This window comes from Ovis canadensis, chromosome 3 (genome assembly GCF_042477335.2).
Source record: "Ovis canadensis isolate MfBH-ARS-UI-01 breed Bighorn chromosome 3, ARS-UI_OviCan_v2, whole genome shotgun sequence".
NCBI classification, from domain to species: domain Eukaryota; kingdom Metazoa; phylum Chordata; class Mammalia; order Artiodactyla; family Bovidae; genus Ovis; species Ovis canadensis.
In genome coordinates this window covers 139,979,954-140,006,602 of record NC_091247.1, presented here as the reverse complement: position 1 = coordinate 140,006,602, position 26,649 = coordinate 139,979,954, and the positions used below count along the sequence as shown (strand labels likewise).

Below are 26,649 nucleotides of genomic sequence, written 5' to 3'. Positions count from 1 at the left end.
AAACTCGACTCCTCTGGGAATAGATTACCGGTCTCTCACTTCGTAAATCATCACGCAGTTTTGTAACGTTTTGCATTTGTTTACAACGAGCTTGTTTGATTTTGTAATTTAAAAAATAAGTTACAGAGGATTTGTTTGTTTTTAATAATAAAGAGCCTGGCTTGGATTTAGGGGAAATCTTGGTATTAATTCCAGCTCTGTCACTTCCAGCCTGGTGACTTTGGCCACTGTTTCCTGTTGGCCCTGACGGCCTTCCATGGCAACTAGGGAAGAGCAAATGTGGAGACACTTTTAAAAGCACCCAGCAGGGCACCTCCTCCTCCTTATGTCGTTCAGAGCATGTACTCCCATCTAGGTCACCCGTGGAAAGCCATGATCCCTGGGACAGCCCCTGAAAGGCCTGGTCTTTGTGTCCCCATTTTTTGCCCTTTAATTGCTCCTAAACGTGGGGAAGGGGTGGGGGGACCCCGGCCTGGTATTTCTCCATCCTCAGAGTGAGGAAGGGAACCACGAAGGGAATCCCCTCCACAGCCCCTCTCCTCATTGAGGGCTGGGACCTGGACAGGGGAGCCCCTTCAGGGCCCAAATGGTCTGGGGCACCCCCTGGACATCCTTTTACCCCCGCCCCCAGTGGGTCAGGGTGGAGGTAAGGTGGAATGGTGTCTGTCTGACTGGGCAGAGTTGGGTTACTGGGTTCTGCTACTTTTGAGATGGAAGGGCATATGGGGAACACCACTAAGGGTTTGACTGTCCTGAGTCCTGGGGCTTTATGCCCCCAAGATCTCTACCCTGTCCCCACCCCATACCTGTGAACTTTGTGATCAATCTTTGTCCTCTATGGAATACTCTTCCTTCTCTCTGCCTTACCTGGTCCTGTCTGTCCCTTCACGCTGTGCCCATATTCTCTTCTGGCAGGGAGCTGTCTTGTGTCCTGCCTCCCCAGCTTTCTGTGGCAAGAGCTTGTCCTTCTCCCTTAGGAATTTCCCATAATGTGGGACAGCACTGGATGGGGTCTGTTTTCCCCTCTAGTCCTATCTCCTGAGCTGTGCAAAGAATTGCCCTTCTCTCCCCTCAGTTTTCCCCTGCAGTTTTCCCGTCTGCAGTGTGTGGTCTGTGGTAGTTCCTGAAACTTGTGTAGAAAGAGGAGAGCCTAACTTACGAAGAAAAGGAGCAAGATGGTGCATACAAATTCGAGTACTGGTCTGGGAGATGGAAGATGGGGGCTGTCGCCCTGGCTTGGCCACTGGCTAACTGGGTCAAGGAGACAAGAGGATTGAAATTTGCTGGACATCTGTCGTGACATCATGAGGTGACATCACCCTCATCTGTGCAGCTCAAGCCTCCAGATAAACATACTATCTGGAAAAGCCAGGGTGAGTACTTTGGATGTGCAGCTTGAAGATGAAGTCCCCAGCCCTGCCTTAACCCAAGTTCTTTTGTGTGGAAATGGCAGGTTTTCTACTGAGTCCCAGACTTGTTGCTGCATTTTTCTATCCGTACTATTAAAGATGCACTCTTCATGACAACTCTGTGAGATCGGTATGTTGTCATCCTTGTGTTTCCAATGAAGAAACGGAAGGCCAGAGAAGGTAAGTAATTGCCCTGAAGTCACATAGTTGGTAATAGTGGGGACCAGGGTCAGTCCCAGGCCTCTCGAACCTATGTTCCTTCAGCCACCTCAGTCAGCCACCACAAGTGACATGGGCATGTGTGTTTTAGCATTACATATTTTAATATATTTTTATTTCATTATAAAACAGGAGAGTATGTAATAAAGCCAAGTTGTGCTAAAGTATTTATAGAAGGGAGAGACCTCTGTGGGCTGGAATTCTTCATGGAAAAAGTGGTAACTCAGACTTTTAAAAAATTTTATTCTTCCTGTCCAAATAAATGTATTTCTCCTACACAGGCAAATATTTTTAAAATGTATTTCAAAAGTTAGAATTCTGGAAAAAGAAAAAGAGGAGGTGGGGGGTAGTGGCTTCTTTAAAAAGCCCATTTGGAAGGAACTCCTGGGGTAGGAAGGAGAGGAGGGGGGAAGGGGGAAGGAAAAAAATAGACTGATAGCCTCCCCCCCACACACCTTGCATTTTTGAAGAATTGGTTTCTTTATCTCCATCTTGGCCTAGTATTTGAATCTGGGAAAGAAACATAAAGTTTCTGAGAAAGTGATTTTGCGACAAACCAGAGATCCTTGGGATCATTTTCAAAAGGAGGAAAAGAGACTTGTGAGTGCAGCAGGAGTTTAGGACAGGTCCAGGAAAGGATTTCTGGGGGTGGGCAGGAGGTGGGGAGAGGAATGTGGCCCCGGAATGAGGGCTGGGGGGGTGGGGGAGCACGCGTGGGGCCTCTTCTGGAGAGTTTTGAATGCAGAAGAGATTCTTTGCTGCGTGGGGCTGGCCTGAATGCTGGGTTGATTAGCATGCTGATAATTTAAGTGGGCTCCAAACATGAGTACGGGCTGGTGGCTGTGACCACAGAGCCCAGGTCTGGTTCTGCCTGATAAGTGTCTCCCAGGGCCTTGCCTGCTTAGCAGCACTGGAGTAGACACCATAACCCCAGCCCCACTGCATCGGCCTTGGCCTGTCTCCCTGAACCAGCCCCTCCGAAGTGCGCTGCTGTTGGGAGACAAGGATTGATTTGCTCCAGACAAGTATAGTTCTCCCATTTCCAAAGAGTGTACCAGTCACGTGGGAAAGAGAAACCTTCCAAGACTCTCACCCCAGGAAGGTTCTTACTGGGGAGAAGAGAGTGGGCCACTCAGGGCCTCCTGGCCACTGCAGGGGCCTCTGCATAAGTATCTCTTGCGCTAAGCACCTCTTGCACTAAGCAATTCTGTGGAATGGGAAAGTCAAGTTCCTAGAGGAAAGCAAGGAGAAAGTCACTTTAAGGACCTGCTGTGTACAAGGCAGTCCCACAGTTGTTCAGTCCTCCTGACTCCTGATACCCAGAAAAGAATGATAATAGTATCATCCTTGTTTTATAGGTAAAGAAACAGGCTGAGAGGTGAAGTGACTTGCCCTAGGTCACACAGCAGTATGGGAGGAGCTGCCTCCGGAAATGCTTCTCTCCAAGAGAAATTTCATCTTTCCAGCAAGTGCTCTTTCTCTAAGCCGCCTTCTTGTGTGAATGCTGGACACCCTGCTGGCCGGGCCCCTTGCCCTTGTGGTGGCATGTAGGCCAAGCGAGGCTGGTGGGGGTGTCCGCGGTTCAGAGGGCCGGGGTCCTGTCCTATCGAAGCAGTCTAATTGCTGTGTGACTTTGGACCACTGCTGAGCCTCTCTGGGCCTCATTTTTTCCACCTCTTCCTCGGGGAAGCCCCGGGTAAATTTACTTAGAAGTCAGCTCTAGGTTTGCAGCCTCTGTCGGAAGGTGTTAGCAAGGCCACAGACGCTTCACCCGAAAAACAGCTCCCCCAACCCCGGCCACAGCCCGGCGGATTATGTAATGGGGTGTGCAGCGAGGGTTGGGGAGGGGGGCCCGCGGGGCGGGGCGCTCGCGGCTATTCCGGGCGCCGCTATTTTTAGCCCCATTGATGAGGCTGCGTCGGCCGCGCCGCCGGGATTCCGGAGACGTCAATGGGCGCGCGTCACGGTCCCCCGCCTGCCCGCCCGCCGGGGGAGGCGCGCCCAGGGCTGGGACGGCGGCGCGGGCGGCCGCGGGCTGCGGGGGCGGGGGGCGCGGCTGCGGCCGGAACTGCAGGGCGGGGGGCTGCCCGAGGGCTGGGGGCACGGGGCCGCGGCGGCGCGGCGGCAGGAGCGCTAGGCGGCGGCAGCACCGTGGGGGCCCGCGCGCCGTGCCCGCGACCCCCTGCCGCCCGGGCCATGGGCGCCCCCGCGCTGCTGAGCCGCTCCTCGCTGGTGGGGGCGCGACCCCGGAAGGCGGGGGCGGAGAGGCTAGCAGGGCGAGCCAGGCCAGGTGAGGGGGCCGGGGAGGAGGCACGGGGGTCCCGGGAGAGGCCCGGGAAGAGATGGGTCTGCATGGGTGCGCGTCGGGTGCCCGGGGCCGCGCTGGGAGTCCCGCTTGGAGACCAGGGTGATGAGGGTGGTGGGGGTCAGGGACTGGATTCCGGGAGGAACCAGCTAGCTCCGAGTCAGCCCCCGAGTGAGACGGCCAGCGCTTTCTCACACCAGCCCGCCAAGGGTGGGGTTTGGCCCGCGAGGGGTGCTGGAGGTGTCCAGGCCGGAGAAATTCCTTCCATTTACCCGTTGGCTGCAGGGAACGGGTTCCAGGAGTTCAGTCCGAGAGCTCGGCTGCCAGGACGCCGAGCCGGGAAAGGACCCCAGTGGCTCACTGCAACCCCTTCGTGGGTCACAGCAGAGAAACAGCCTGGAGAGGGTCTCGTGGAGTCAGGAACGGACCTGGGATTAGAAATGCTACAAAAGTGGCATTTACGGTGGTTTCCAACGAAATATAAATTTGGGTTGGGGGGTGTGCTGGGAAAAGGAAGGCTGGGAAGGAAGAGGTAGGTGGGTTCACAAGTTATGCCCAAAGCGTGCTGGTGGAGTAGGGGGTTGATAAGAGCCTGGTGGGAGGTTTCAGTGGTGGCTTCAGACATGTTCCTAAACCCTCTTGCTCCAAGTGACTTGGATGAAGACTTGAAAGGGAAGCCAGCCAACTCTTGGTATTGACCAAGAGCTGAGTGGAACAATGACAAGTGTGTAGTACAATAAAGCCAAGATTCCAAGCGATGGCAGACAGGGGGAAGGATGGACCAAGCCCAACAGGATGAATGTGACTGATTGTTAATTTTAAGGCCTGTGCTGGAGTTTAGAAAATTAGCTGAGAAGTTTAGCCTAGCAACCCAGGCCCCAGAGCTTCCCACTTGCTCTCTGGTGTTGGCTATCAAACTGCTCTGTGCCCACCAAACGGGTCCAGGGAGGGAAGGGGGATGCCCAGGTTCTAATTCTGGCTTTGTCACTTAACTAGCTGGGTGACCTTGGGCAGGTTGCTTAACATTTCTGTGCCTTAGTTTCCTCCTTGTTAAAATGTTAATAATAATTGCTTCCTCATAGTGTGAGGTTAAAAAGAGTACATGGGTGTAAAGTGCTTAGTGATGTGTTTAACACATCAAAAAAAAGTGAAAGGGAAAGCGACTAATGCTCAGTGCCTCTGACTCTTTGCAATCCTATGGACTGTAGCCCACCAGACTTCTTTGTCCACGGAATTCTCAAGGCAAGAATACTAGAGTGGGTTGCCATTCCCTTCTCCAGGGGATCTTCCTGACCCTGGGATTAACCGGGGCCTCCTGCATTGCAGGCAGATTCTTTACTGTCTGAGCCACCAGGGAAGTTTCTTGGTGTTCAACAAATATGAACTGCTGTTGGTATTGTTGATAAGAGTAATATATCTACTTCTGGGTGGGGACATTAGCCAATGCAGAGTTTATGCTATCAGGAAGCCACCAGGGCTACAAAGGGTCTGTCATTCATGTCCTGTTGCAAAGAGTTTAGATAAGAAAAGTCTCAAATATGCCATAGGAGGGAGGATGAGTTATCAGATGGGCTTAGCTATGTAGGACTGGGATCCAGGGCTGGGGGCTGGACTCCATTGTGACTCAACATAAGGAAACACCCTCAGGCTTTGGGTATGCCCCCAGATAGAAGGGACACCTCCTTAACTGCAGTGTCAACCCTCCTCCCAGCCCAGTTCTGTTGCAGGCATGTGTTGAGTCCCCCTCTCCCACGTTCCACCAGTACTTACTGAGCACCTGTTAGTGCTGAGCTCAGGTTTAGGCACTGAACTCTGCAGTCACTGGGACACACGTGTAAACGAATGGCATTAGTCCTATGGAGATGATAAAAACAGATTAACGCTGCAGGGTGGGAGTGGAGGTGAAATGGGTTCGCCAACCTGATTGATGAGAAGGAACTGGCCATACAGACATCACAGGCAGTGACTTTCCTGGCAGAGGAAACAGCCAGTGCACAGGCTCTGAGTGGGGAAACAGAGCCCATGAGGCTAGAGCACAGGGAGGAGTGGGTGCTGAAGTCTGGGCTGATGGTCCCATTTCTCTAGGGAGGGAGTCACTTTCTCCTCCTCTAAGCCCACTCAGCCCTCAGTTTGTCCTCTGCACAGTGCTGATTGTGACTGACCTTGATTCATTCCCCCACTGTAACCTCCTAGGGCCCACAGGTCTCGGTTTGCTCCTTGGATCTCCCAGTGTTCGTGGTTCACGATTTGGTTCACAGTAGGCCCTCAGTAAATGCTTGTGGAGGGACTGTGGATGTGGGACTGGAGATAAGATCAGATACCCGCTCTAAGATGTTTTGAATCACTTTCTGGGGAACCAACTGGATCTCTGACTCTGGCCCCTGTTCTCAGATATAAGTGGGGAAAACCCGGGCGCTCAGGTTGGGCTTGACTGTGATAGAAGGTGTTTGGCCTCCCTTACTCCTCAGCTGTGGGCTGGAAGGGAGAAAAGGGAAAGTTGGTGGGAGCCGGAGGGCTAGGGCCTGACTGCAGACCGTTTCTGGGGTATGGGAAGATGACAGTGTCATTCTGGGAGGCAGGTGTAGGGCATGGGCTGGGCCAGGTTTGCAGCCTGCTTTTGCCTTCTGTTTTGGTTTTGCCCTTACAATTATACAGTGGAAGTGAGAAATAGACTCAAGGGATTAGATCTGATAGACAGAGAGCCTGATGAACTATGGACGGAGGTTCGTGACGTTGTACAGGAGACAGGGATCAAGACCATCCCCAAGAAAAAGAAATGCAAAAAGGCAAAATGGCTGTCAGAGGAGGCCTTACAAATAGCTGTGAAAAGAAGAGAAGCTAAAAGCAAAGGAGAAAAGGAAAGATATACCCATTTGAATACAGAATTCCAAAGAATAGCAAGGAGAGATAAGAAAGACTTCCTCAGTGATCAGTGCAAAGAAATAGAGGGAAACAATAGAATGGGAAAGACTAGAGATCTCTTCAAGAAAATTAGAGATACCAAGGGACCATTTCATGCAAAGACGGGCTCAATAAAGGACAGATATGGTATGGACCTAACAGAAGCAGAAGATATTAAGAAGAGGTGGCAAGAATACACAGAAGAACTATACAAAAAAATCTTCATGACCCAGATAATCACAATGGTGTGATCACTCACCTAGAGCCAGACATCCTGGAATGTGAAGTCAAATGGGCCTTAGGAAGCATCACTAAGAACAAAGCTAGTGGAGGTGATGGCATTCCAGTTGAATTATTTCAAATCCTAAAAGATGATGCTGTGAAAGTGCTGCATTCAATATGCCAGCAAATCTGGAAAACTCTGCAGAGGCCACAAGACTGGAAAAGGTCAGTTTTCATGCCAGTTCCAAAGAAAGGCAACACCAAAGAATGTTCAGACTACCACACAATTGCACTCATCTCACACTCTAGCAAAGTAATGCTCAAAATTCTCCAAGCCAGGCTTCAACAGTATGTGAACCGTGAACTTCCAGATGTTCAAGCTGGTTTTAGAGAAGGCAGAGGAGCCAGAGATCAAATTGCCAACATCTGTTGGATCGTCGAAAAAGCAAGAGAGCTCCAGAAAAACATTTATTTCTGCTTTACTGACTATGATAAAACCTTTGACTGTGTGGATCACCGCAAACTCTGGAAAATTCTGAAAGAGATGGGAATATCAGACCACTTGACCTGCCTCTTGAGAAATCTGTATGCAGGTCAGGAAGCAACAGTTAGAACTGGACATGGAACAACAGACTGGTTCCAAATAGGAAAAGGAGTATGTCAAGGCTGTATATTGTCATCCTGCTTATTTAACTTCTATGCAGAGTACATCATGAGAAACACTGGGCTGGATGAAGCACAAGCTGGAATCAAGATTGCCAGGAGAAATATCAATAACCTCAGATATGCAGATGACACCACCCTTGTGGCAGAAAGTGAAGAAGAACTAAAGAGCCTCTTGATGAAAGTGAAAGAGGAGAGTGAAAAAGTTGGCTTAAAGCTCAACATTCAGAAAACTAAAATCATGGCATCCAGTCCCATCACTTCATGGCAAATAGATGGGGAAACAATGAAAACAGTGACAGACTATTTTTTGGGCTCCAAAATCACTGCAGATGTGATTGCAGCCATGAAATTAAAAGACGCTTACTCCCTGGAAGAAAAGTTATGACCAACCTAGACAGCATATTAAAAAGCAAAGACAGTATTTTGCCAACAAAGGTCCATCTAGTCAAGGCTATGGTTTTTCCTTGTATGTATCATGTATGGATGTGAGAGTTGGACTGTAAAGAAAGCTGAGCACCGAAAAGTTGATGCTTTTGAACTGTGGTGTTGGAGAAGACTCTTGAGAGTCCCTTGGACTGCAAGGAGATCCAACCAGTCCATCCTAAAAGAAATCAGTCCTGAATATTCATTGGAAGGACTGATGCTGAAGCTGAAACTCCAATACTTTGGCCATCTGATGCAAGGAACTGACTCATTGGAAAAGACCCTGATGCTGGGCAAGATGGTTGGATGGCATCACCTACTCAATGGACATGAGTTTGAATAAACTGCAGGAGTTGGTGATGGACTGGGAGCCTGGTGTGTTGCAGTCCATGGGGTTGCAAAGAGTCGGACATGACTGAGCGACTGAACTGAACTGAACTTTGCCTTCTGTTTGGGGTTGGAAGCCCTCTGACTCATCCAGACTGCCTTCCTCTTCTTCATGCCTTGCTCCCCATTGTATGCCTAGGGTCATTGGAAGTGCTGGTAGCCCTGTAAGAGGAGAGTCTGGGTGCTTTGGGCCAGAGGAATGCCCCTTAGCCTATGGACCCCAGGACAGAAGTTAGAAGGGTAAAGGGGCTGTCACCTACCCTCTGGGACTTCCTCCTCATTTCCTCTACCACCCACCCTGGGAGCATCTACTTCTCTTTTCCTAGACTTCATCTCGGCCTGAAGGGCAGCCTGATAACTAGGGAAGATCCCACCTTGACTGGTCCTGCCCTCACCTTGGGGCCCAGTCAGGAAAGGAGAGGGCTGGTTAAAGGGAGGAAAAGGGTAGGTAAGAAGTGGGGTCTGGGTTGCCCTGGCTGAAGGCTCTGGCACCAGCAGGATCGGGGGAGAACTTGAAGAGTTTGGAGGAATGGCATGCACATCTGGTGTTGGAAGTAGATCCCAGGTTCACAGAAGGGGCTTGGAATAGGGACCAGGGTCTGGGGTTAGCTTTTATGTGTCTTCATTCTGTTCCTCCCAATAATAGTAGCACCTATGTGTATCCGGCACTAAGTCCTTTGCATGTGAAATCATTGTAAACCTGCTGATAACCTTACAGTTGTTAATTTTAGAAACGTCAATTACAGATAGTCATTTTCACAGATGAAGAACAGAGAAGTTATGTAACTTGCCCAAGGTTACAAGTGAAGGAGCCAGGATTTGAACCCAGGCAACACTGATGCAGGGATCCATGCTCTTCACCACTCTTCCCTAAGCTGGATCTTCCTGTTTTGTGACTGGACTCCCCTCACAGAAGACTTCCTGAAAGTCCCCATTGCTCAGATGAGAAGTCTGGGCTTCCTAGAGCTAGGAGCATGGAGCCCTTGCCTTGTGGGGGCCTGTGAAGCTTTAGGGACCAAGTTGGAGTCCATTAAGGAGAGAGAGGTGTTCTGCTCTGTCCTCGCAGTAGCTCCCTTTTCTCTACCTCCAGCTGTCCTTTTGTGTACATCAAGGAGCTGAAAGCTGGGTTGACGTACCACCTGCTGCTGCACCCAGGAGTGGGGTATAAGGTTGAGGGGCTGTGTCTCCAGGGCCTGGAGATGCTCCAGACACCGTCAGCAGCTCCTGGCCACATGCCACGTTCCCGAGTGCTGTTCGCTTGGGGTGTGGGCCGCCAACCTCTGATGCCCAGCTCGGGGCACCTTGGGCTGGCCTGTCCTCCGTCGCGGCCTGGGTCCTGCCTCTGTCCCCATGTCTGTTTCTGGCTGCACTGTCTCCAGAGAATGGCCCTGCCGGCTGATTTCTCCTCTCTCACACGATTCCCTCTGTAGGCCTCCGCCATGGACAGAGGCCAGCCCCAGCCCCTCCCTGGTATTGGCCCCTTCTGCCAGGCCCCAAAGGTCCTAGGGATGGTCAACTGTTGCTTAAGTTCCGTCGGTCCACCCAGAGTGGTAAGTGCCCTGCCGTTGCCCTTTGTATGCCCCTGGGGCCTCCTGAGTAGGTAGCTGGGGGGCCAAGGTGGGTGTAGGAGCTGCCTGAAGCGGATGTGGTTTGGGGGATGGAGAGGGAAGCCCTGCAGAGGTAGTAGGCGGCGCTGCTAGGCACGGGGAGATCTGATTTCTTCGGTAGTGGGGGTAGTGCGGGGGTGGGGAAGGGGGAAGCCTGGCTTTCCTAGCAGGACAGGCTTGGGGGGCCTCTGGGCCTGGGTGTCTTGGGGTTGTGGGGAGTGACGGCTGCCAGGGCAGCATGTGCCTGGTTCCAGGAAGTTGATGGGGTGAGGCCAGGGCTACCAGAGTCCTGATTACACCTTTACCCGAGAGAGCTGGAGTTCAGCTTGGTGCCCTGGACAGGGACCCTGGGATTCTCTTTTTCCTTCCCCAGAACTGAGGGCCATCTCTGAGCAGCAGCCCCCTCTCAGCCATCTCTGAGAGACCCTCCCGGGTGAACTGGGAGCTGGCTCAGTATCCCTGCTGGAACCCCAAACACTGTTGCCTCATGTGGCGTTGGTGTTCAGGGTCCAGAGAGTCTAGAAAGGTGGCTGGGGTGCAGAGGACAGGGTGTCTAGCCCTCCAAGCCTGCAGAGAAGGAGGGACAGCCCTGGGAAGCAGGGCCTCCTGTGCTGGGGGCTGGGCTGGGCGTGCACCTGGCCCCCTGATGGCAGCAGGTGCTGGGCCACCGACCTCGGCGGCCCGGGGCGGGCAGAGGAGTCACTGTAAATGGATGAGGCAGGTGTTCCTGGTCAGCCGGAGGTCTGGATGCGGGAAGCGCGTGAGTGAAGATGACAGCAGCGGGCCGGGTGACTTTCCCTCCGCTCAGCCCCCACCTCCGCCCTCAGCTCTGACTTGGCCTCCTGAGTGCCCGGCCTTCCCTCTGGGTACACAGTGGCTCCTGTGGGCAGAATTCCCCGCATTCAGTCTGTTGTCTGGATGAGGGAGGTGATTGGGTGGAATTCCCATGCCAAATATGCCGCCAGGGGCACCCTGAGGGGCTGCCAGGGGGGCCCCATGAGCACTAGAGCTGCTGGTCTTGTGACGTGGGCACCTGTCTGCCAGGCCCGGGCATGGGCCCAGGGTCACGCTCACGCCGGGGCTCCCGTCAGCTGACTATTTTGGGCTCTCGCTGACCCGGGCCAAAGTCAGGCCTCAGCCAAGAGGGCTCCGAGGCAGCTCCCCCGTCCCCAGAGGCCGGCTCTGGTTTCAGCTATATAAACAGAGGAGAACACGCTGCCGTGGAGGCCGCTCCACGTCCTAAGCCCACTCAGCTGGTGCACGGCCGCGGCCGGCAGGACAGGCTGACTGGGCGGTCACGTTTCTTCCCGCAGGGCTCCTCAAGGCCACCAGGAAGAGGTCCCAACCAGCCCTGGGAGTCTCCCTCGGTGCAGTTGTCCACGACCTCTGAAAATCAAAGCAGGTCGTGTGGAGGAAGCTGGTGAGTCTTAGGAATGGCGAACCCAAGGCGCTGGGGCTGGGCCATTTGGATCTCTTTTCGTCATGACTGTCTGAGTTGTGGTTTCTTTGGCCTCAAGAGGAGGGCTGGAGGGGGAAACAAGGGTGGTCAGTCCTCTCAAGGAATGAGAGTGAAAGCTTGATGGCCCTGGGATGGTGGGACTTGGACCACATTGTGGTTGAGAACCAGGAGAGGTGGAAGTCTCCTTCCTCAGAGATCTGCAACAGGCTCTTCAGTCCTCCTCTCCTATTGACCCGGCCTGGATAGGGCACTGGTCTGCTCAGGCTGGGGAGGGATTCTGGAGAGAGCTGGTTATCAGGCAGGTCCCTCAGCACTGGTCCCTGGGTAAGGCCCCCGGCCCCCTCGCTGGTTGGGACTTGGGATCTGAACCCATAGACTGATGTCTCTGAGCCCTCGGCCCTTGCCCTGCCCTCCTAGCCTGGCTTCCCGGCTGCTTGGGTGCCTGAGAAGCAGGGCTGGAGCAAGGCTTGGAGGAGCTGCCAACCAGCTTGCCACAAACACGTTCCCCGGGAGCCAGGCCAGGGGCTTGGGCCGGCGTGGAACAAGCGGAGCTTCTTACGTGGGAGGCTCCGTGCTCTCCTTCTTGGTTCTCGAAAAAAAAATTTTTTTTCCCTTTCTGAACGTGAGTCTCTAAACGAATCCAGAGCCTGTGACTAAAAATACTTTAACAATAGGAAAATGCATCAGTCTTTCCGGCTGGGACTCGTTATCAGAGGGTTTTTATTTTGGAATTTGAAATTTTGCCCAAGGAGGCTGGGTGGAGACCTTGGGCAGGGGCAGGAGAACTTGGTGGGTTGTTGATGTTCTGCAAGGTGGTGGGAGACCCTCCAAGGGTGGGGGAGAGAGGAGCTGGCCAGGATCTGAGCAACCTGAGGGGATGGAAGGAGAACTGAGGAGGGTGCAAATGAGGCGTGGGCCAGCTTTTCCCAAGGAACTCCGTGATCTTGTCTGTGTTTTTCAGTTCTGTCTGGATGTTCTTCCTGAAGGCTGGTCTTGTTCTTTTATGCTGTATGTTGATTCCTTCTGGCCTGAGAGGGGGCTGAGGGTGGAGAAATTACTTGACTGAAAATGACCTCTGTGGAGAGAGATCTGATCTCCTTAATTAACCAGCTATCTTCAGAGTATCAATTGAGCACTTGCTGCATGCAGTCTGGAATTTTCCTGGTGCTGGGTGGAGCCCCATCTCTGGACATACTCTCATTTCCTTTTACTCAGCCCTGGAGGGGAGAGGCAGGGCAGGGGTACTGTTTGTCTCCAATTCTTGGAGGAGAAGGGTGCGGGGCCCCCTAGTCGAGCTGATGGCCCTGGTGTCTCCTTTCTGGGCTTGCCACAGGATCCTGCTCTAGAGCCCAGGTCCCCAGACAACGCTCCCATTTCACTGTGGAGCCTCCCCCTTCTGTCAGTGAATTCTTACAGCACCAGCACTTGTGATGTTGTCAGCATTGGGCAGATGAGGAAACGCTCTGGGAGAGGGCAAGGGACTGGCCTGGGTCACACACCAGGCTTGTTGGCTCCTGGTCAAAGATGCATCTGAGAGTTCCTGTATCTTTTGCCCTGTTGGGGGCTGGGTGAGATGTGGAGAGCGGTGGCTGACCTGTGTGTCCTTGGGAGCCAGTTTTCCCATAGGGAACAACACGCCTGGTCATGGCAGGGCCTGGGCCAGGGCCAGGAGATCAGGCCTGGGCCTTACCCCACATCCCCAGTTCCCAGAACCGTCCGTGGCAGCCCCTTGGGGCAGTAGGCAGCGCTTCCCTGCCCACAGAGCAAATCCCCCTACTTGATGCTGGGGCAGGAAGAGGAAGTGGCTGGGTCAGGCCTGGTGATGGGTCCTGGGGCTCAGGAGGGGAAGCTCGGGGTAGGGGGTGGGGAGGAGGCAAAGCTCACTCCTTCTGCCCACCCCCCGGGAAGGGTGTGGAGGCCCATGGGTGGGGATGGTTTTGGTGAAAGTAGGACAAGTTCCTGCCCTTTGCTCAGCAGGGGTGGGAGCCAGCCTGACTGCGTGTGTGTTGGGAGGGGGGGCAGTGTGGGAAAGGGGCAGTGCAGTTCCACTTCCTCCATCTCCTGTTCCCCCACTGTCTTGACTAAGGGACGATGGTGCACTCTGGCTGCCCACTGGGGCCTGCCCTGGGCTACGTACTGTTTGAGGATGCCTCCTGCCAAGGTAGGGGAGACAGGGCCTTGCTTTCATGTTCACACGTTGGTTGCGGGGAGGGATGGTCTGAGCACATAAGTCTGTGGGCCGCAAAGGATTTGACAAGCAGGGACGAGGGCCTAGCTGAGCGATTCAGAAAACACTGGGAGAGATCTTTCTCGTGCTAGATACTGTGGGCTCTCCTAACCATAGCTATGCTGAGTCTGTGTTGATAGAACAAATACATGAGAAACAACCCCCGTTTCTCTGTGATTTCAGTAAATGCCAGCGGCATCTGCATCCATTTGAATCGATGTATCTCTCCCATTTAGACATGATTATTTGGGCCTCCCTGGTGGATCAGATGGTAAAGAATATGCCTGCAATGTAGGAGACCTGGGTTCTATCCCTGGGTTGGGAAGATTGCATGGAGGAGGGCATGGCAACCCACTCCAGTATTCTTGCCTGGAGAATTCTATGGACAGAGGAGCCTGGCAGGTTACAGTCCATGGGGTCACAAAGAGTCAGACACAACTGAGCACATTTTGTAAATAAACACTTTATTTCTGAGAGTATAACATACATACAAAAAAGCACACAAACCATAGATGTGAAATCTTGAGAGTGTATAGTTTAATGACTTTTTCATAGTGAAGACACCCAGGTGACCATCATTCAGACCAGGAACTGGGATGCCTCCAGTTTCCTGCAGAGACCTCCTCGTAGGCACTGCTGTTTTCAGTTTGCAGGCCATGTGTGTACCTGGCTCTGTGGTTAGACTTATGAGACTCATGGCTCACGGGGTCAGAAGCCACAGCTCTGGAGTTCAGAGTTGAGGGCAGTGGGTCCAGCATAGAGCTGGGAGTTAGCAGGGGTGGGGGTGGGTGGGGGTTCTGATTCCTGGCCACTAAGCCTCCATCTCCTCATTTATAAAATGCAGGTGGTAATTCCCAGGCAAGAGTACTGGAGTGGATTGCCATTTCCTTCTCCAAGGGATCTTCCCAACCCAGGGATTGAACCCAGGTCTCCCGCATTGCAGACAGACACTTTAACGTCTGAGCCACCAGGGAAGTCCTGATTCCTAGAAGATTAGGGAGAGGGTGAAATGGAAGAATCCATGCAGTGTCCTAAGCCAAGGTCTGACCCTTCACTGGTATTCCCTACTCCTCACACCCCCAAATCTTCTGGTGAGAAGGTACTTATTATTACAAGTCAGGCTGATCCAGGAGGGTGGCATGAGCTGAAGTCTTAGAAGGTCGGTGGGATTAGAGTAGAAGGAACAATGTGCCCAGTGGGTGGTGGGAAAGTTGAAGCCCAAGGTCTTTGTACTGGGGCAGTGGGGGGCCCGGTGCTGGTGGCACGGCGCTTGTGCCGGGCTGTGGGCACCTGACCTTGGGCAGCTCTCTCTGGTCTCCAGCATGACATCTTCCCCTGCCCTTCCCGTGTTATCCTGGCCCTGCCTTACTTTCTGGTCCTCACTTCAAAGTTGTGGATACCTCTCTTCCCATGGTTATTACCTGTCCCTTTCCACTCCTTATTTCCCCTACAATGAGCTGTTCACTCTGACCTTGCTTATCTTAATGGCTGGACTTAGTCAGGTCCCTTGGAGTCTCCATCTGGCCTTGGACCAGCTTATGCTCTAGGCCTCCCAAAGTTTGTATCTGTTACGCCTTTTCAAGAGTTCCGCCTTAGTTGGATTCTACTAAGAGTCTCTGGATTTGGAGCCCAAGGCCACCCTCCCTGGAGGGCATCTGGCCGGCAGGGATGAAGCTCAAGGACCCCCAGTCCCTCTCCCTTTTGCTTTGGCTAGGTGCTCCTGGCTGTGTTCCTATAGAAGGACTCTGGCCTTTTCTCCTTACTTATTTTCAGAGTGTAATGTGTTCTGAGACCCCAGCATCCCCTGCCCTCCACAAGCATGGCCAGGTGGCAGCTGCTCTTGCCTCTCCCACCCTCTGCCTTTGGGACAGCAAGATTACTGTCTCCAAACCAGGTGGGGCCTGGGCTGCTGGCACAGCTCTGGAGGCTAGATGCTTAGATGTGGAGATGTAGGCTCGGAACCTGGACCGCTGCTTACCACACTTGAGTTCCCTGAGGCTCCTGGGTCGACTTTCCCATGTAGGGAAAGTAGGGAAGGTCTGTGTTGCTTTTTACAAATGGGAAGTGGTGGGGTGAATAGGGCTCAAGGCTGCTGATTCAGCTTTCAAAGAGACGTTAAGGCTGCAGCTAATACACCTGTTTTTGTTTTGTGTTTTGGTGGTGAGGTTTGGAGGGAAGAACATTGACCTGACTAATCAACTTTTGCTACCATACTAGAATTGTTTTCTTTTCTGAGGAAGGCCCTGCTGGGGTGGGTGGGGAGGGGGGCTAGGTGGGGAAACCAGCCTGTGACATGACTGGATTGGTTTCACCAGCCCAGACTTGCCTGTGCTTCTGAGCAAGGTGCAGCTCTTCTGGGCGCCCTTGGGTCCTAATCTGCAAAATGGGAACACATGAATTATATTAGTGGTTTCAAAGCAGGTTTAAGCTGTGGAATTCGTGTTTTTCCCAAGTGATATCTCAATGCAAAAGCCTAAGACAAAAACAAAACTTTGGTTAAAGATCATCCTATCCACACTTTACCTTCATGAAGGTGGCCTTGAAGGGTGTTTGGAAGACCATTTAACAAAGGCCTGTCTGTGTTGAGAGCGTATGCTGTGATGAGGGAGCTATGCTAGGTTCTGACTGAAAGATACTGATGTTACTACATGGAGCCTGCTCCATCTGTCGTGGACTGTAGGGTGTGAAGAGGAGACAGATGGTGAAGGGGCAGGTTCTTGGTGGGTGTGGGCAGGGAGAAGGGCAAGTCACTGGCTTCAATCAGATGCTCTGGTGCCTTCAGGTGCCAGCGAGGCACGGGCCATGGCTGCAAAAGGAACAGAGGAGCCAAGATTCTGGATTTTGGTTCCAAATCCAAAATATGATTTCAGAAGAAAGTGAAAAGTAGCGCGTGAGGCTTCAAAAGCAGAGATTGGTGGTGGGCAAGGAGTGCAGAGACAGCAGATGGAAGAGAATGGGTGATGTTGGAGAGCAGAGTGTGGGAAACCTGAGAGGGAGGTGAGAATGGAAGTGAGGAGCAGGAAGTGCCTCAAGGGTAGAAGGAAGTGCCGCGGGGTGACCAGGGGAAGCGAGAGTGGCGTCCTTGGTCACAGGCTTAGTGTGGACAGGGGGAGGGAAGGGGCTCCTTCTCCTAAATATTAGCCTTTTTATCTTCCTGTCTTACTGAAGGTGTTGGCTCTCCAGACTTGGGGCACCCCAGGGAGGTGAGGGGTGACAGCCCCATCTAGAGAAGGCTCCAGCCACCTGCAGCCTGGCCTGTGCCCTGGTGTACATGAAAGACACACTGCCTGCAGGTGCTGGAGGTGAGGTGGGAGGAAGGGATCCCCTAGAGATGTAGGCAGGCTCCACCCCAGTGTGCCACCACCTTGCTCTGTGACCTTGAGCAAGTGTCATTGTTTCTCTGAGCCCTTTTATTTATAAAATGGGGAAGAGTCGGCACAAATTCGATAACATTTCTCAGGCTCCACCCGGTTCTGAAATTCGGTAATTTCCCAATTAGAGAGAGGAGAGTGGTGAGAAATCTCGTTCAGCTGTGAAGCACAGCATTGGCCTGTCTCGGGCCTGGCGAATCCCTGCCCTCTAGAAGATACTTTGCATAAGAAATTGGGGGGAGGGAGTAGGGAGTAAGTGTGTCTGTGTGATGGTGGGGTGCTGTGGTGTCTGATGTCCCTAGAAGGGAGTGTATCTGTGTGGTGGGTACTGTGGTGTCAGACGTCCCTGGCCAACCTCTCAACCTGAGACCCTGCTGGTTCCCCCGGAACGCGTCCCTGAGTTGCTCAGCCCAAGGCCTGCCCGGGGCCGCCCAGCCGGGCAGTGGCACCCCAAGCCAGCAGGGAAGGCTGGGGAAGGTGCAGAGGCGGAGCCAGGCGCAGTCGTGGCTCCCAGGAGCACCCGGAGGGTGAAGCCGGGGAAGCCCCGCGGCCTCGGAGCTAGAGCGCCCTCTTCTCGGGCTCTGGCCCTTGGGCCTGTTTTCTGCTCTGGGGACCGGGGTCTTGGGGCCGGCCAGCGGAGCCTTGCGAGTCCGCGAGCTGCTATTTTTAGCCGGCGCAGCGGGCGCGAGGGGGCTATTTATAGATCAAACAATCCGCGCTCCCTGCGTCAATGGAACCCCGCGTGCGTCACGCGCACAGACATTCCAGGCCCCCCCTCTCGCCCCGCCCCCTCGGGCTCCCCGGCCCCGCGCCTCCCCCTGGCCGCCTCCCGCCGGAACCGCGCCGCCCCCCGCGCCCTTGTATGGCCAAAGCTCGCCGGGCCGCGTGCGTCAGTGGCGCCCCCGCCCCTCCCCGTGCGTCATGGAGCGCTTAAGAGCAGGGTCCGGCGCGGCCGGGAGTCCCAGTAGTGGAGGCTGCGAAAGTTGGGGGAGTGTGCAAGACAGCGGGAGCGTACGCGGGACCAGGCTGCGACTTGGAGCGCCGGTCCCGGTCCGGGCAGGGGGAGCAGAAGCCAGCCGGGTAGGTGCCCCCTGGAAAGTGTGCATCTCAGCGGGGCTCTCCGTTTTGGTTTTGTGGCGGGGAGGGGCGGGGGGATGTTGTATGAAGGAGATGAGTGTTTTCGAGAACCGAATGTTTTGGGGTTAGCATGAAGGAGGGCGAGTATAGGCTGCAACCCTGGCTTGGGGGTTAGGGGTTGGAACGGGATAAAAACCCAGATGGGACTGGAGTCTACTGGGTGCTGTGTGTGTGTGTGTTGGGGAGGCGGGGGTCTGTGCAAGGTGGAAGCCACAGAGTTCAGTTGGTGCCTGCAGTGGGGACTTGTTCAGTAGGAGGCTGTCTAGAGTTCAGTCTCCCCAGGTCCCTTAGTTGGCACAGGGCGCCCAGGAGTTAGTTGCTGCTGGGGGTCTCAGTACAGTGCAGGGAAAGGTGCACAGAGTTTGGGGCTGCTGGGATCTGACTCCTTCCAGGATTGGATTTCCAAAAGGGTCTCTTAGCTTGTCAGCTCACTCCTATACCCCTAGTTGTTTTCTTAACACTTATTCTTAATGCTGTGGGTTAGTTTCTAGGGTTCCCCGGTTGGAAGTTTCTGCCTGAACTATCTTAGGAGAGGTCTGGATTGTCCAAGCAAATAGCTTAACATTGGCGACTGAACTGTGGAGGGGGTGCTGCTGTGTGTTGGAATAAAAGAGGCTTCTTACGGCAGAGCACAGTCTCTGGAAGCGTAGGGAAGATTGCTTTTTAACGTAGCTTGAATCTGTGTGTGTGTGAGAGAGAGAGGTGGAAAGCTTCGTCCTTGGGGATCCTTGATTGAAGTTGATGTTGGAGTCTCCGGTGGGGTACCACCTGGAGGATCCCCCTCCCCAATCTCTGTCGGATCAGACAGGTAGGGTGCAGCCTGAGGCTTGTTTAGCACAACAGGTGCAAACCACATTGTTGCCAAGACCTGCCTGTAGCTGGATTCTCCTTGCTCCTTCCTTCAACCCCGCCTCTTCCTTCGCCTTGTGTCCCTGCCAAAGGCTGGATGGAGGTCCATATCTTGTGTGATTGAGTACCTGCGTGAAGGCAGGAGTGGGGGTAGATTGGTGGGGGTTGATCCGGATGTGGGACTTCCAAGTGGAGAAACGGGATTTGAATAAGGCTGGAGTGCCCAGCCCAGTCCTTCGTAGCTGCTGCCTCTTACACTCCACCCCAGAGCCTTCCCTGCCAGGCTGTCGTAGCGCGGACAGACGGTGCCAGCCTTTGCTCTTGCAGGTACTTTATGCCTATGGATGGGCGCCGCTGGTTGGTGAGGCCAGAGTGTCTAGGGGCTCTTGTCTGGGTTGGTTGTGGGAGTGTCAGGACAGGGGTGGAGCTGCCCTGTCCAGGGCCCAAGAAGGCGGGAGAAAGCCTATTACGGGAGAACTCCCCAGGCTCTTGGCCAGGAGGTAATGCCAGCTTTTGCCCCCTTCTGCTGTCCCCTTTGATTATGGCACTCCCTGTTTCAGCTTGTTTTCTTCCCCAGCCTTCCTCCCTGACTGATGAGGCCAGGGTCACGGAGACAAAGCAAGCAAGTAGGATGAGAGCCTCCTCTCTGCGTTAGCTTTTGACTTGTCTGTGAACTTAAAGATTCCCCCCGAATGATTCTCTCTGCTCCTTCAGATTCCTCCAGATTTGAGGGGGTGTAAATCCCCTTTGTCTGAGCTCCTGGGTTCTTCAGGGCACAGAACTGTTTAGTGGAGGGACCCAGACTTCCATCACCCCCAGCAGGCTTCTCCTCTGCCCTACACAGCCCCTCAAGTAGTCTGCTAGACTCTGAGTGCTCTCGTAAAAATAATAGGGGGAGATGCTGCGGGAAAGCAGAGAAGTTCCTTTTCAGGACTCGAAGTCCAGGGGCTGCTCTCCCCACCACACTCTCCTTTCTAGCATATGGCCTTTAAAGGTCTGGAGCCCGGTTACCTGATCCCTTGGGGTACTGGGGAAGGAGGCTGAGCTCCTTTCCTCTTTGCTTCTGGGAGCATCACAGGCAATGTAGAGTGGGTGCCCATCCCCAGATGGCAGGACTAGGGTGCGCGTGGGATCTACAGCCTTTGCTCAGTATGTAGGGTGAGGGTGGGGTTGGGGATGGCGGTAGGGACAGGCTAATTGCTGTCTAGGCTGCTTTCATAGGCAACTGGGCCTTCACTCTCAGCTCCTCTTCCATTTGCAGGATGTTGTTCATCAGCTCAGGCACTGTGGGGGGAGAAGAGGTGGGGTTTTGCAGAGGCTGAGCCACGCCTGGGAATATTCCCAGAAGTGCCAGGTTGGAGGAATGGCATATCTGCTCCCAGGACTGGGCTCTGGCTTTGCCTGGCTGCCTCTCCCACCCACCCTTCTTCCAGCCCCCACCCGCGCCTTACCCAGTTAGGGAGAAGCAGGGGGCTGGACGAACACAGCTTTCCCCTGTTCCAGCAGAGAAATGCTGGCTACATGCCCTCCCTGGGGTTCCCAGGCTGCCCGGGGTGTGGTTGGCCTTCCGACTTGAGCCCACCCTTGCCCGGGGACTTTGTGACATAGACGCTGAGATGGTGCCCAGGCCAGGTGCCAGGATTCCTGGGTTCTGTGGTGGGCCGTGGCCCTAGCGCCTCAGTGTCCCATGCCTGGCTGGGAGTCCTGCCTCCTGGCCGCTCAGGGACCTGTACCTAGAGATCAGGCTTCAGGCCTCTCTTACTGACTTCCCCCTCCCCCCAACTTTGGTCTCTTCCCTCTCCAGAGATGCCCTGTATCCAAGCCCAGTATGGGACACCAGCACCGAGCCCAGGACCCCGTGACCACCTGGCAGGCGACCTCCTGACCCCCGAGCTCAGCAAGCCCACCATGGACCTGGCCAGCCCCGAGGCGGCCCCCGCTCTCCCTACCGCCTTGCCCAGCTTCAGCACCTTCATGGACGGCTACACAGGGGAGTTTGACACCTTCCTCTACCAACTGCCGGGCACGGCCCAGCCGTGCTCCTCGGCCTCCTCCTCAGCCTCCTCCACATCCTCATCGTCAGCCACCTCCCCAGCCTCTGCTTCCTTCAAGTTCGAGGACTTCCAGGTGTGCGGCTGCTACCCTGGCACGCTGAGCGGCCCCCTGGACGAGACCCTGTCCTCCAGCGGCTCTGACTACTATGGCAGTCCCTGCTCTGCACCGTCACCATCCAGCTTCCAGCCGCCCCAGCTCTCTCCCTGGGATGGCTCCTTCGGCCCCTTCTCGCCAAGCCAGACTTATGAAGGCCTGCGGGCATGGGCAGAGCAGCTGCCCAAGGCTTCTGGGCACCCCCAGCCACCGGCCTTCTTTTCCTTCAGCCCTCCCCCCGGCCCCAGTCCCAGCCTGGCACCAAGCCCCCTGAAGCTGTTCCCCTCACAGGCCGCCCACCAGCTGGGGGAGGGAGAGAGCTATTCCATGCCAACAGCGTTCCCAGGCCTGGTGCCCACTTCTCCCCACCTTGATGGCTCAGGGAGGCTGGACGCACCTGTGACCTCTGCCAAGGCCCGGAGTGGGGCTCCGGGTGGAAGCGAGGGCCGCTGTGCTGTGTGTGGGGACAATGCTTCCTGCCAGCATTATGGTGTCCGCACCTGTGAGGGCTGCAAAGGCTTCTTCAAGGTACTGGGCTGCCCTGGGTGTAGCTTTTTATAAGTGGGGCAGGCTCTCTCACCCCAGCAGGCTTTGTGATGGCTTCACTTGGGTTCTCTTTCCAACAGGTCTGCTTTTTAGGAAGAGGGCATGCTTGGCCCGGTGGGCTGCCATCCTAGGAGCAGGGACCTGGGACCTTTCATGCTGACACTGGGGTGGGGGAGAGATGGAGGGAGGGGTAAGAGTGGGGCAGAGGGTGCAGGCTGCGGGGTTACCCAGGAGGGGGAGTTTCTGTGGCCAGCCTCTGGTTTTCCTCTGTCTGGCCTCCCCCTACTCAAGGTCCTGGTGGGAAGGGGGGACCCAGGCACTCCTGTTCCTGGCACGAGATGAAAGGATCCGAGGAGAGGGCTTGGTGCTGGAGGGCTGGGGGTGGACTTGGGAACAGGCTGTGTGTTTGTCCCAGCGCTGGGTGCCTGCCTCCCTGCCCGGCCCCACCCCTGGCCCCTCAGCCCTCTCGTGTCTGCCTCAGGGAAGGGGCAGGCGGACACAGGCACGTTAAGAAGTGTCAGTGTCTGGGCTGCTGGGGAGCCCCTCGCCCCTCATCCTGCGTCCTGAGGATATGGCCGAACCCTCCGCCAGTGTCCCCAAGACTTTTTTTCTTCCTCCCCCAACCCATCCATCTTATCCTCCCCTGCCACCCAAATGTTAGAAAAATAGTTGTGAACAGAGAGTGCTTTTGTCTGCGATGGCAGTAGGATCTGGACAGTCCCCTCCCCTGGCCCCCCCCCCACCCCACGCTCTGACAGCCTGTTCCGTGTTGCCCCCCCCAGCGCACAGTGCAGAAAAATGCCAAGTACATCTGCCTGGCTAACAAGGACTGCCCTGTGGACAAGAGGCGGCGAAACCGCTGCCAGTTCTGCCGCTTCCAGAAGTGCCTGGCCGTGGGCATGGTGAAGGAAGGTGGGTGGTTGGGACAGGCCCCAAGGGACAGAGGTGGGCCAGAGCAGGGTGGGGCACGCAGATGCCCCCCCCTCTGCCCCAGACATCTGTCCTGGTGGGCCACAGGGGAGGGTGTGCCTGGGCCTTCTGTCCTCCCCCGCCTCCAGTCCACCTGCCTGCCTTGTGAGAGCGGAGATCGTTGCAGGGTCCCCTGGGTTCTCGGGGGCTCTAGCTCCTCATACTTGGGTGTGCTTCTAGCACCGGGGTGCACAGCTTGGGCTGGGAGTCCCTTCCCTGGGCCCCTTTCTCCCTGCCTCACTCCAGCCCTTTTCTCTGTAGTTGTCCGGACAGACAGCCTGAAAGGACGGCGGGGTCGGCTCCCTTCAAAGCCCAAGCAGCCCCCAGAAACCTCCCCAGCCCACCTACTCACCTCCCTGGTCCGGGCGCACCTGGACTCAGGGCCCAGCACTTCTAAACTGGACTACTCCAAGGTGAGGCCCTGCCCAGCCCACATTCGGCACTTCCTATATATGAGAAAAGCTACCCGCCCAGCCCCCAGTTCCACAGACTGAAAAGAGGATTGGCCCCTCTAGGCTGACCAGATGGAAAAATGTACCCCTCTGGGCAGTGGCCAATTAGAAAAAAATGTGCTTCTTCCAGCAGCCTCGGCTCTGGGTTAATAGGCAAGAGTTGGCAAGCAAGTGTGGGCGGGATCTCGGCTCCGTTCTCACCCTTGGGATCTGGCATCCCGGAGCGTGACGCGGCTGTACGCGGCCGCCTGAGTGTGGGGCTCTTTCTGGGGTCTGACCCCGTTGGACCACCTGCCAGTTCCAGGAGCTGGCGCTGCCCCACTTCGGGAAAGAGGATGCCGGGGACGTGCAGCAGTTCTACGACCTGCTCTCGGGTTCCCTGGAGGTGATCCGCAAGTGGGCCGAGAAAATCCCTGGCTTTGCCGAACTGTCTCCCGGAGACCAGGACCTGCTGCTGGAGTCTGCCTTTTTGGAGCTCTTTATCCTCCGTCTGGCCTACCGGTGAGTGTCCCACTGTGTGCTCAGCCCTTGGCCGGCGCCCTGCCCTCCAGCCCCTCTAACGGCTGTCTGCACCCAACCTGCCAGGTCTAAACCAGCCGAGGGGAAGCTCATCTTCTGCTCAGGCCTGGTGCTGCACCGCCTGCAATGTGCCCGTGGCTTCGGGGACTGGATCGACAGCATCTTGGCCTTCTCTCGCTCCCTGCACAGCTTGGTGGTAGACATCCCTGCCTTCGCCTGCCTCTCCGCGCTTGTCCTCATCACAGGTGGGAGGCCGGTCCCCAGACCCAGGGAGATGGGGAGGGCCTGAGGGCCTGGCTCTGGATGTACCAGCATCTGGTGTTTCCTGGGCCCCCTGCATTGTGGAGTGAGGGTGACAAGATGCAGAGAGGGCAGACGTGGCTCAGGGCAGTGCAGTTGGTGGTTGGCAGAGCCGGGTTTCAGGCCTAGCTGTGGCTGACGGCAAACCATCAGCCTCTGACGGAGCCCCAACTACTCAAGGTCCTAACTGTGTAGGTGTCAGGTGTGACCTAAAGTTTTTTTTTAATCTTACTGAATCATGTTGCATGGAAATTATCACACAATGTATGCACATAAACAACACACAGGTCAAGAAACAGACATGGGGCTTTCCTGGTGCCTCAGTGGTAGAGAATCCACCTGCCAACGCAGGAGACACGGGTTCAATCCCTGATCTGGGAGAGTCCCACATGCTGCGGAACACCTACGCCTACGCGCGTGTGCCTTAACTACTGAGCCTGTGCTTTAGAGCCCAGGAATCACAACTGTTGAAGCTCATGAGCTGCAACTGTTGAAACCCTCCTGCTCTAAAGCTTGTACTCCAAATAAGACAAGACCTACAATGAGAAACCTGTGCACCATAACTAGAGTAGCCCCTGCTCGTTGCAACTGGAGAAGGCCCACGGAGCAACAGAGACCCAGCACAGCCAACGACAAAGAAATAAAGTTATATTTAAAAAAAGGAACAGCCGTGACCAGTACCTCAGAGCCCTTCCTTGTGCCTGCTTTTTAGTCATTAGCTGCCCGAAGGGTAGCTACCATCTTGACTGCTAACAGCACTGATTAGCTCTGCTGGTTGTGTACTTCATGTGAATATGTAAATGTAATTCTGCAAGATACGAGTTTTTGGCATTAAATGTGTAGGCTTTCAGGTCTTTATTTGTTAAAGCACCAGAATCTGCCCCATCTCTTTCTCTCCGGGATCTTTTGTTGTGGTGCAAAGACTCTCTAGTTATGGTACATGAGCTACAGAGCACATGGGCCTTGATAGTTGAGGCATGCGGGATCTTGGTTCCCCTACCAGGGAGCAAACCCCTGTCCCCTGCGTTGCAAGGTGGATTTAAGTTAAGTTTCACAAGGCTACATAGGACCAAAAAACTGTAGGACAGAATCAGAGGTACTTTCGGCTACAGAAAGAGCACTGGGTTTTGAGGCCTGCTTTCTCTGGAGGTGACATCTGTAATGCTGCTACACAAACCCAGGGTTTCTCACAGTAGTCTGGGGTGTTAGTCGCTTAGTCATGTCCAGCTCTTTGCAACCCCATGGACTGTAGCCTGCCAAGCTCCTCTGTCCATGGAATTTTCCAGGCAAGAATACTGGAATGGGTAGCCGTTCCCTTCTCCAGGGGATCTTCCTGACACAGGGATCAAACTCCGGTCTCCTGCATTGCAGGCGGATTCTTTACCATCTGGGATGGAGGGAACCAGAAACCAAAAAAACAATACCGGGCTAGTCAGTGAAACCTGCTTAAGGTTTTATTTCCTTTTTGTGACCTTAGGCAAGTCTTGTAACCTCTCTGGGCCTCACTTTGTCCCTTGGAAGATGAGGATGATGAGCATTGCTGCCTTGCTGGGCTTCTAGTGGGGCTCCTCTGCTTGCGTGGGGTGCAGAGGGGGCATGGGAGATGATCAGTAGCAGCAGCTCCAGAGACCTGGGGGCAGCCAACTCTGCAGGGGGGAGAGGGTCGTCCGGTTCCGGGCAGGGCGTCTAACCCCACACCTTGCCCCCCCTCTGCCGCAGACCGGCACGGGCTGCAGGAGCCTCGCCGGGTAGAGGAGCTGCAGAACCGCATTGCCAGCTGCCTGAAGGAGCACGTCTCGGCCGAGGCGGGTGAGCCCCAGCCGGCCAGCTGCCTGTCACGCCTGCTGGGCAAGCTGCCCGAGCTGCGGACCCTGTGCACCCAGGGCTTGCAGCGCATCTTCTACCTCAAGCTGGAGGACTTGGTGCCCCCTCCACCCATCGTCGACAAGATCTTTATGGACACTCTGCCCTTCTGACCCTGGCCCGGGAACATGTGCGCACTCGGTGTGCACGCTCATAATGCCACCCCACGTGCCTTTAGCCCATGGCCCACGGACCCCCGGAGCATCACCCCGGCCTGGGCCTGAGCTGCAGACTGGCTGCCCCTCCCCCTTGTCCTCTGGGAGGTCAGCAGGGAGCTCATGGCCTCGGGGAGAGGGATGCATTCACAGGGGTGACCCTTACTATTTGTCTTACCCCCCGAGCCCAGCCCTGGTCTTCATGTTTTTGTAAGATAAACCGTTTTTAACACACACACACCGCCATGCTGTAAATAAGCCGAATGCTGCTGTAAATACAGGAAGGAAGAGGTTGAGGTGGGAGTGGGGGTTGGGAGGGAGGAATGGGCCCCCACCAGCTGCCTCCTACTTGCTCTCTTGCCGCCCTCCTTCCACATGTACATAGACTCATTCTAGGAGGAAGACAAATGACAGATTCTGACATTTATATTTGTGTATTTTCCTGGATTTATAGTATGTGACTTTTCTGATTAATATATTTAATATATTGAATAAAAAATAGACATGTAGCTGAA

General features: G+C 54.9%; 1 protein-coding gene across 7 annotated transcripts; it reads left to right on the top strand.

The window, feature by feature from the left end:
- Window positions 1-1,361: 1,361 nt before the first annotated feature.
- NR4A1 (nuclear receptor subfamily 4 group A member 1) lies at window positions 1,362-26,649 on the top strand. 7 transcript variants are annotated; one of them, XM_069580762.1, is made up of 9 exons: window positions 1,376-1,589; window positions 9,963-10,082; window positions 11,453-11,559; window positions 20,987-21,858; window positions 22,659-22,788; window positions 23,107-23,258; window positions 23,596-23,798; window positions 23,883-24,061; window positions 25,836-26,649. In XM_069580762.1, the coding sequence occupies exons 4-9, from the start codon at window positions 20,989-20,991 to the stop codon at window positions 26,090-26,092; spliced, it is 1,791 nt and encodes a 596-aa protein (XP_069436863.1). In that variant the 5' UTR covers window positions 1,376-1,589; window positions 9,963-10,082; window positions 11,453-11,559; window positions 20,987-20,988; the 3' UTR covers window positions 26,093-26,649. The 7 variants fall into 7 exon arrangements, with proteins under 7 accessions (XP_069436861.1, XP_069436863.1, XP_069436866.1 ...); XM_069580763.1 differs by lacking the exon at window positions 1,376-1,589 and adding an exon at window positions 3,725-3,918; XM_069580765.1 differs by lacking the exon at window positions 9,963-10,082.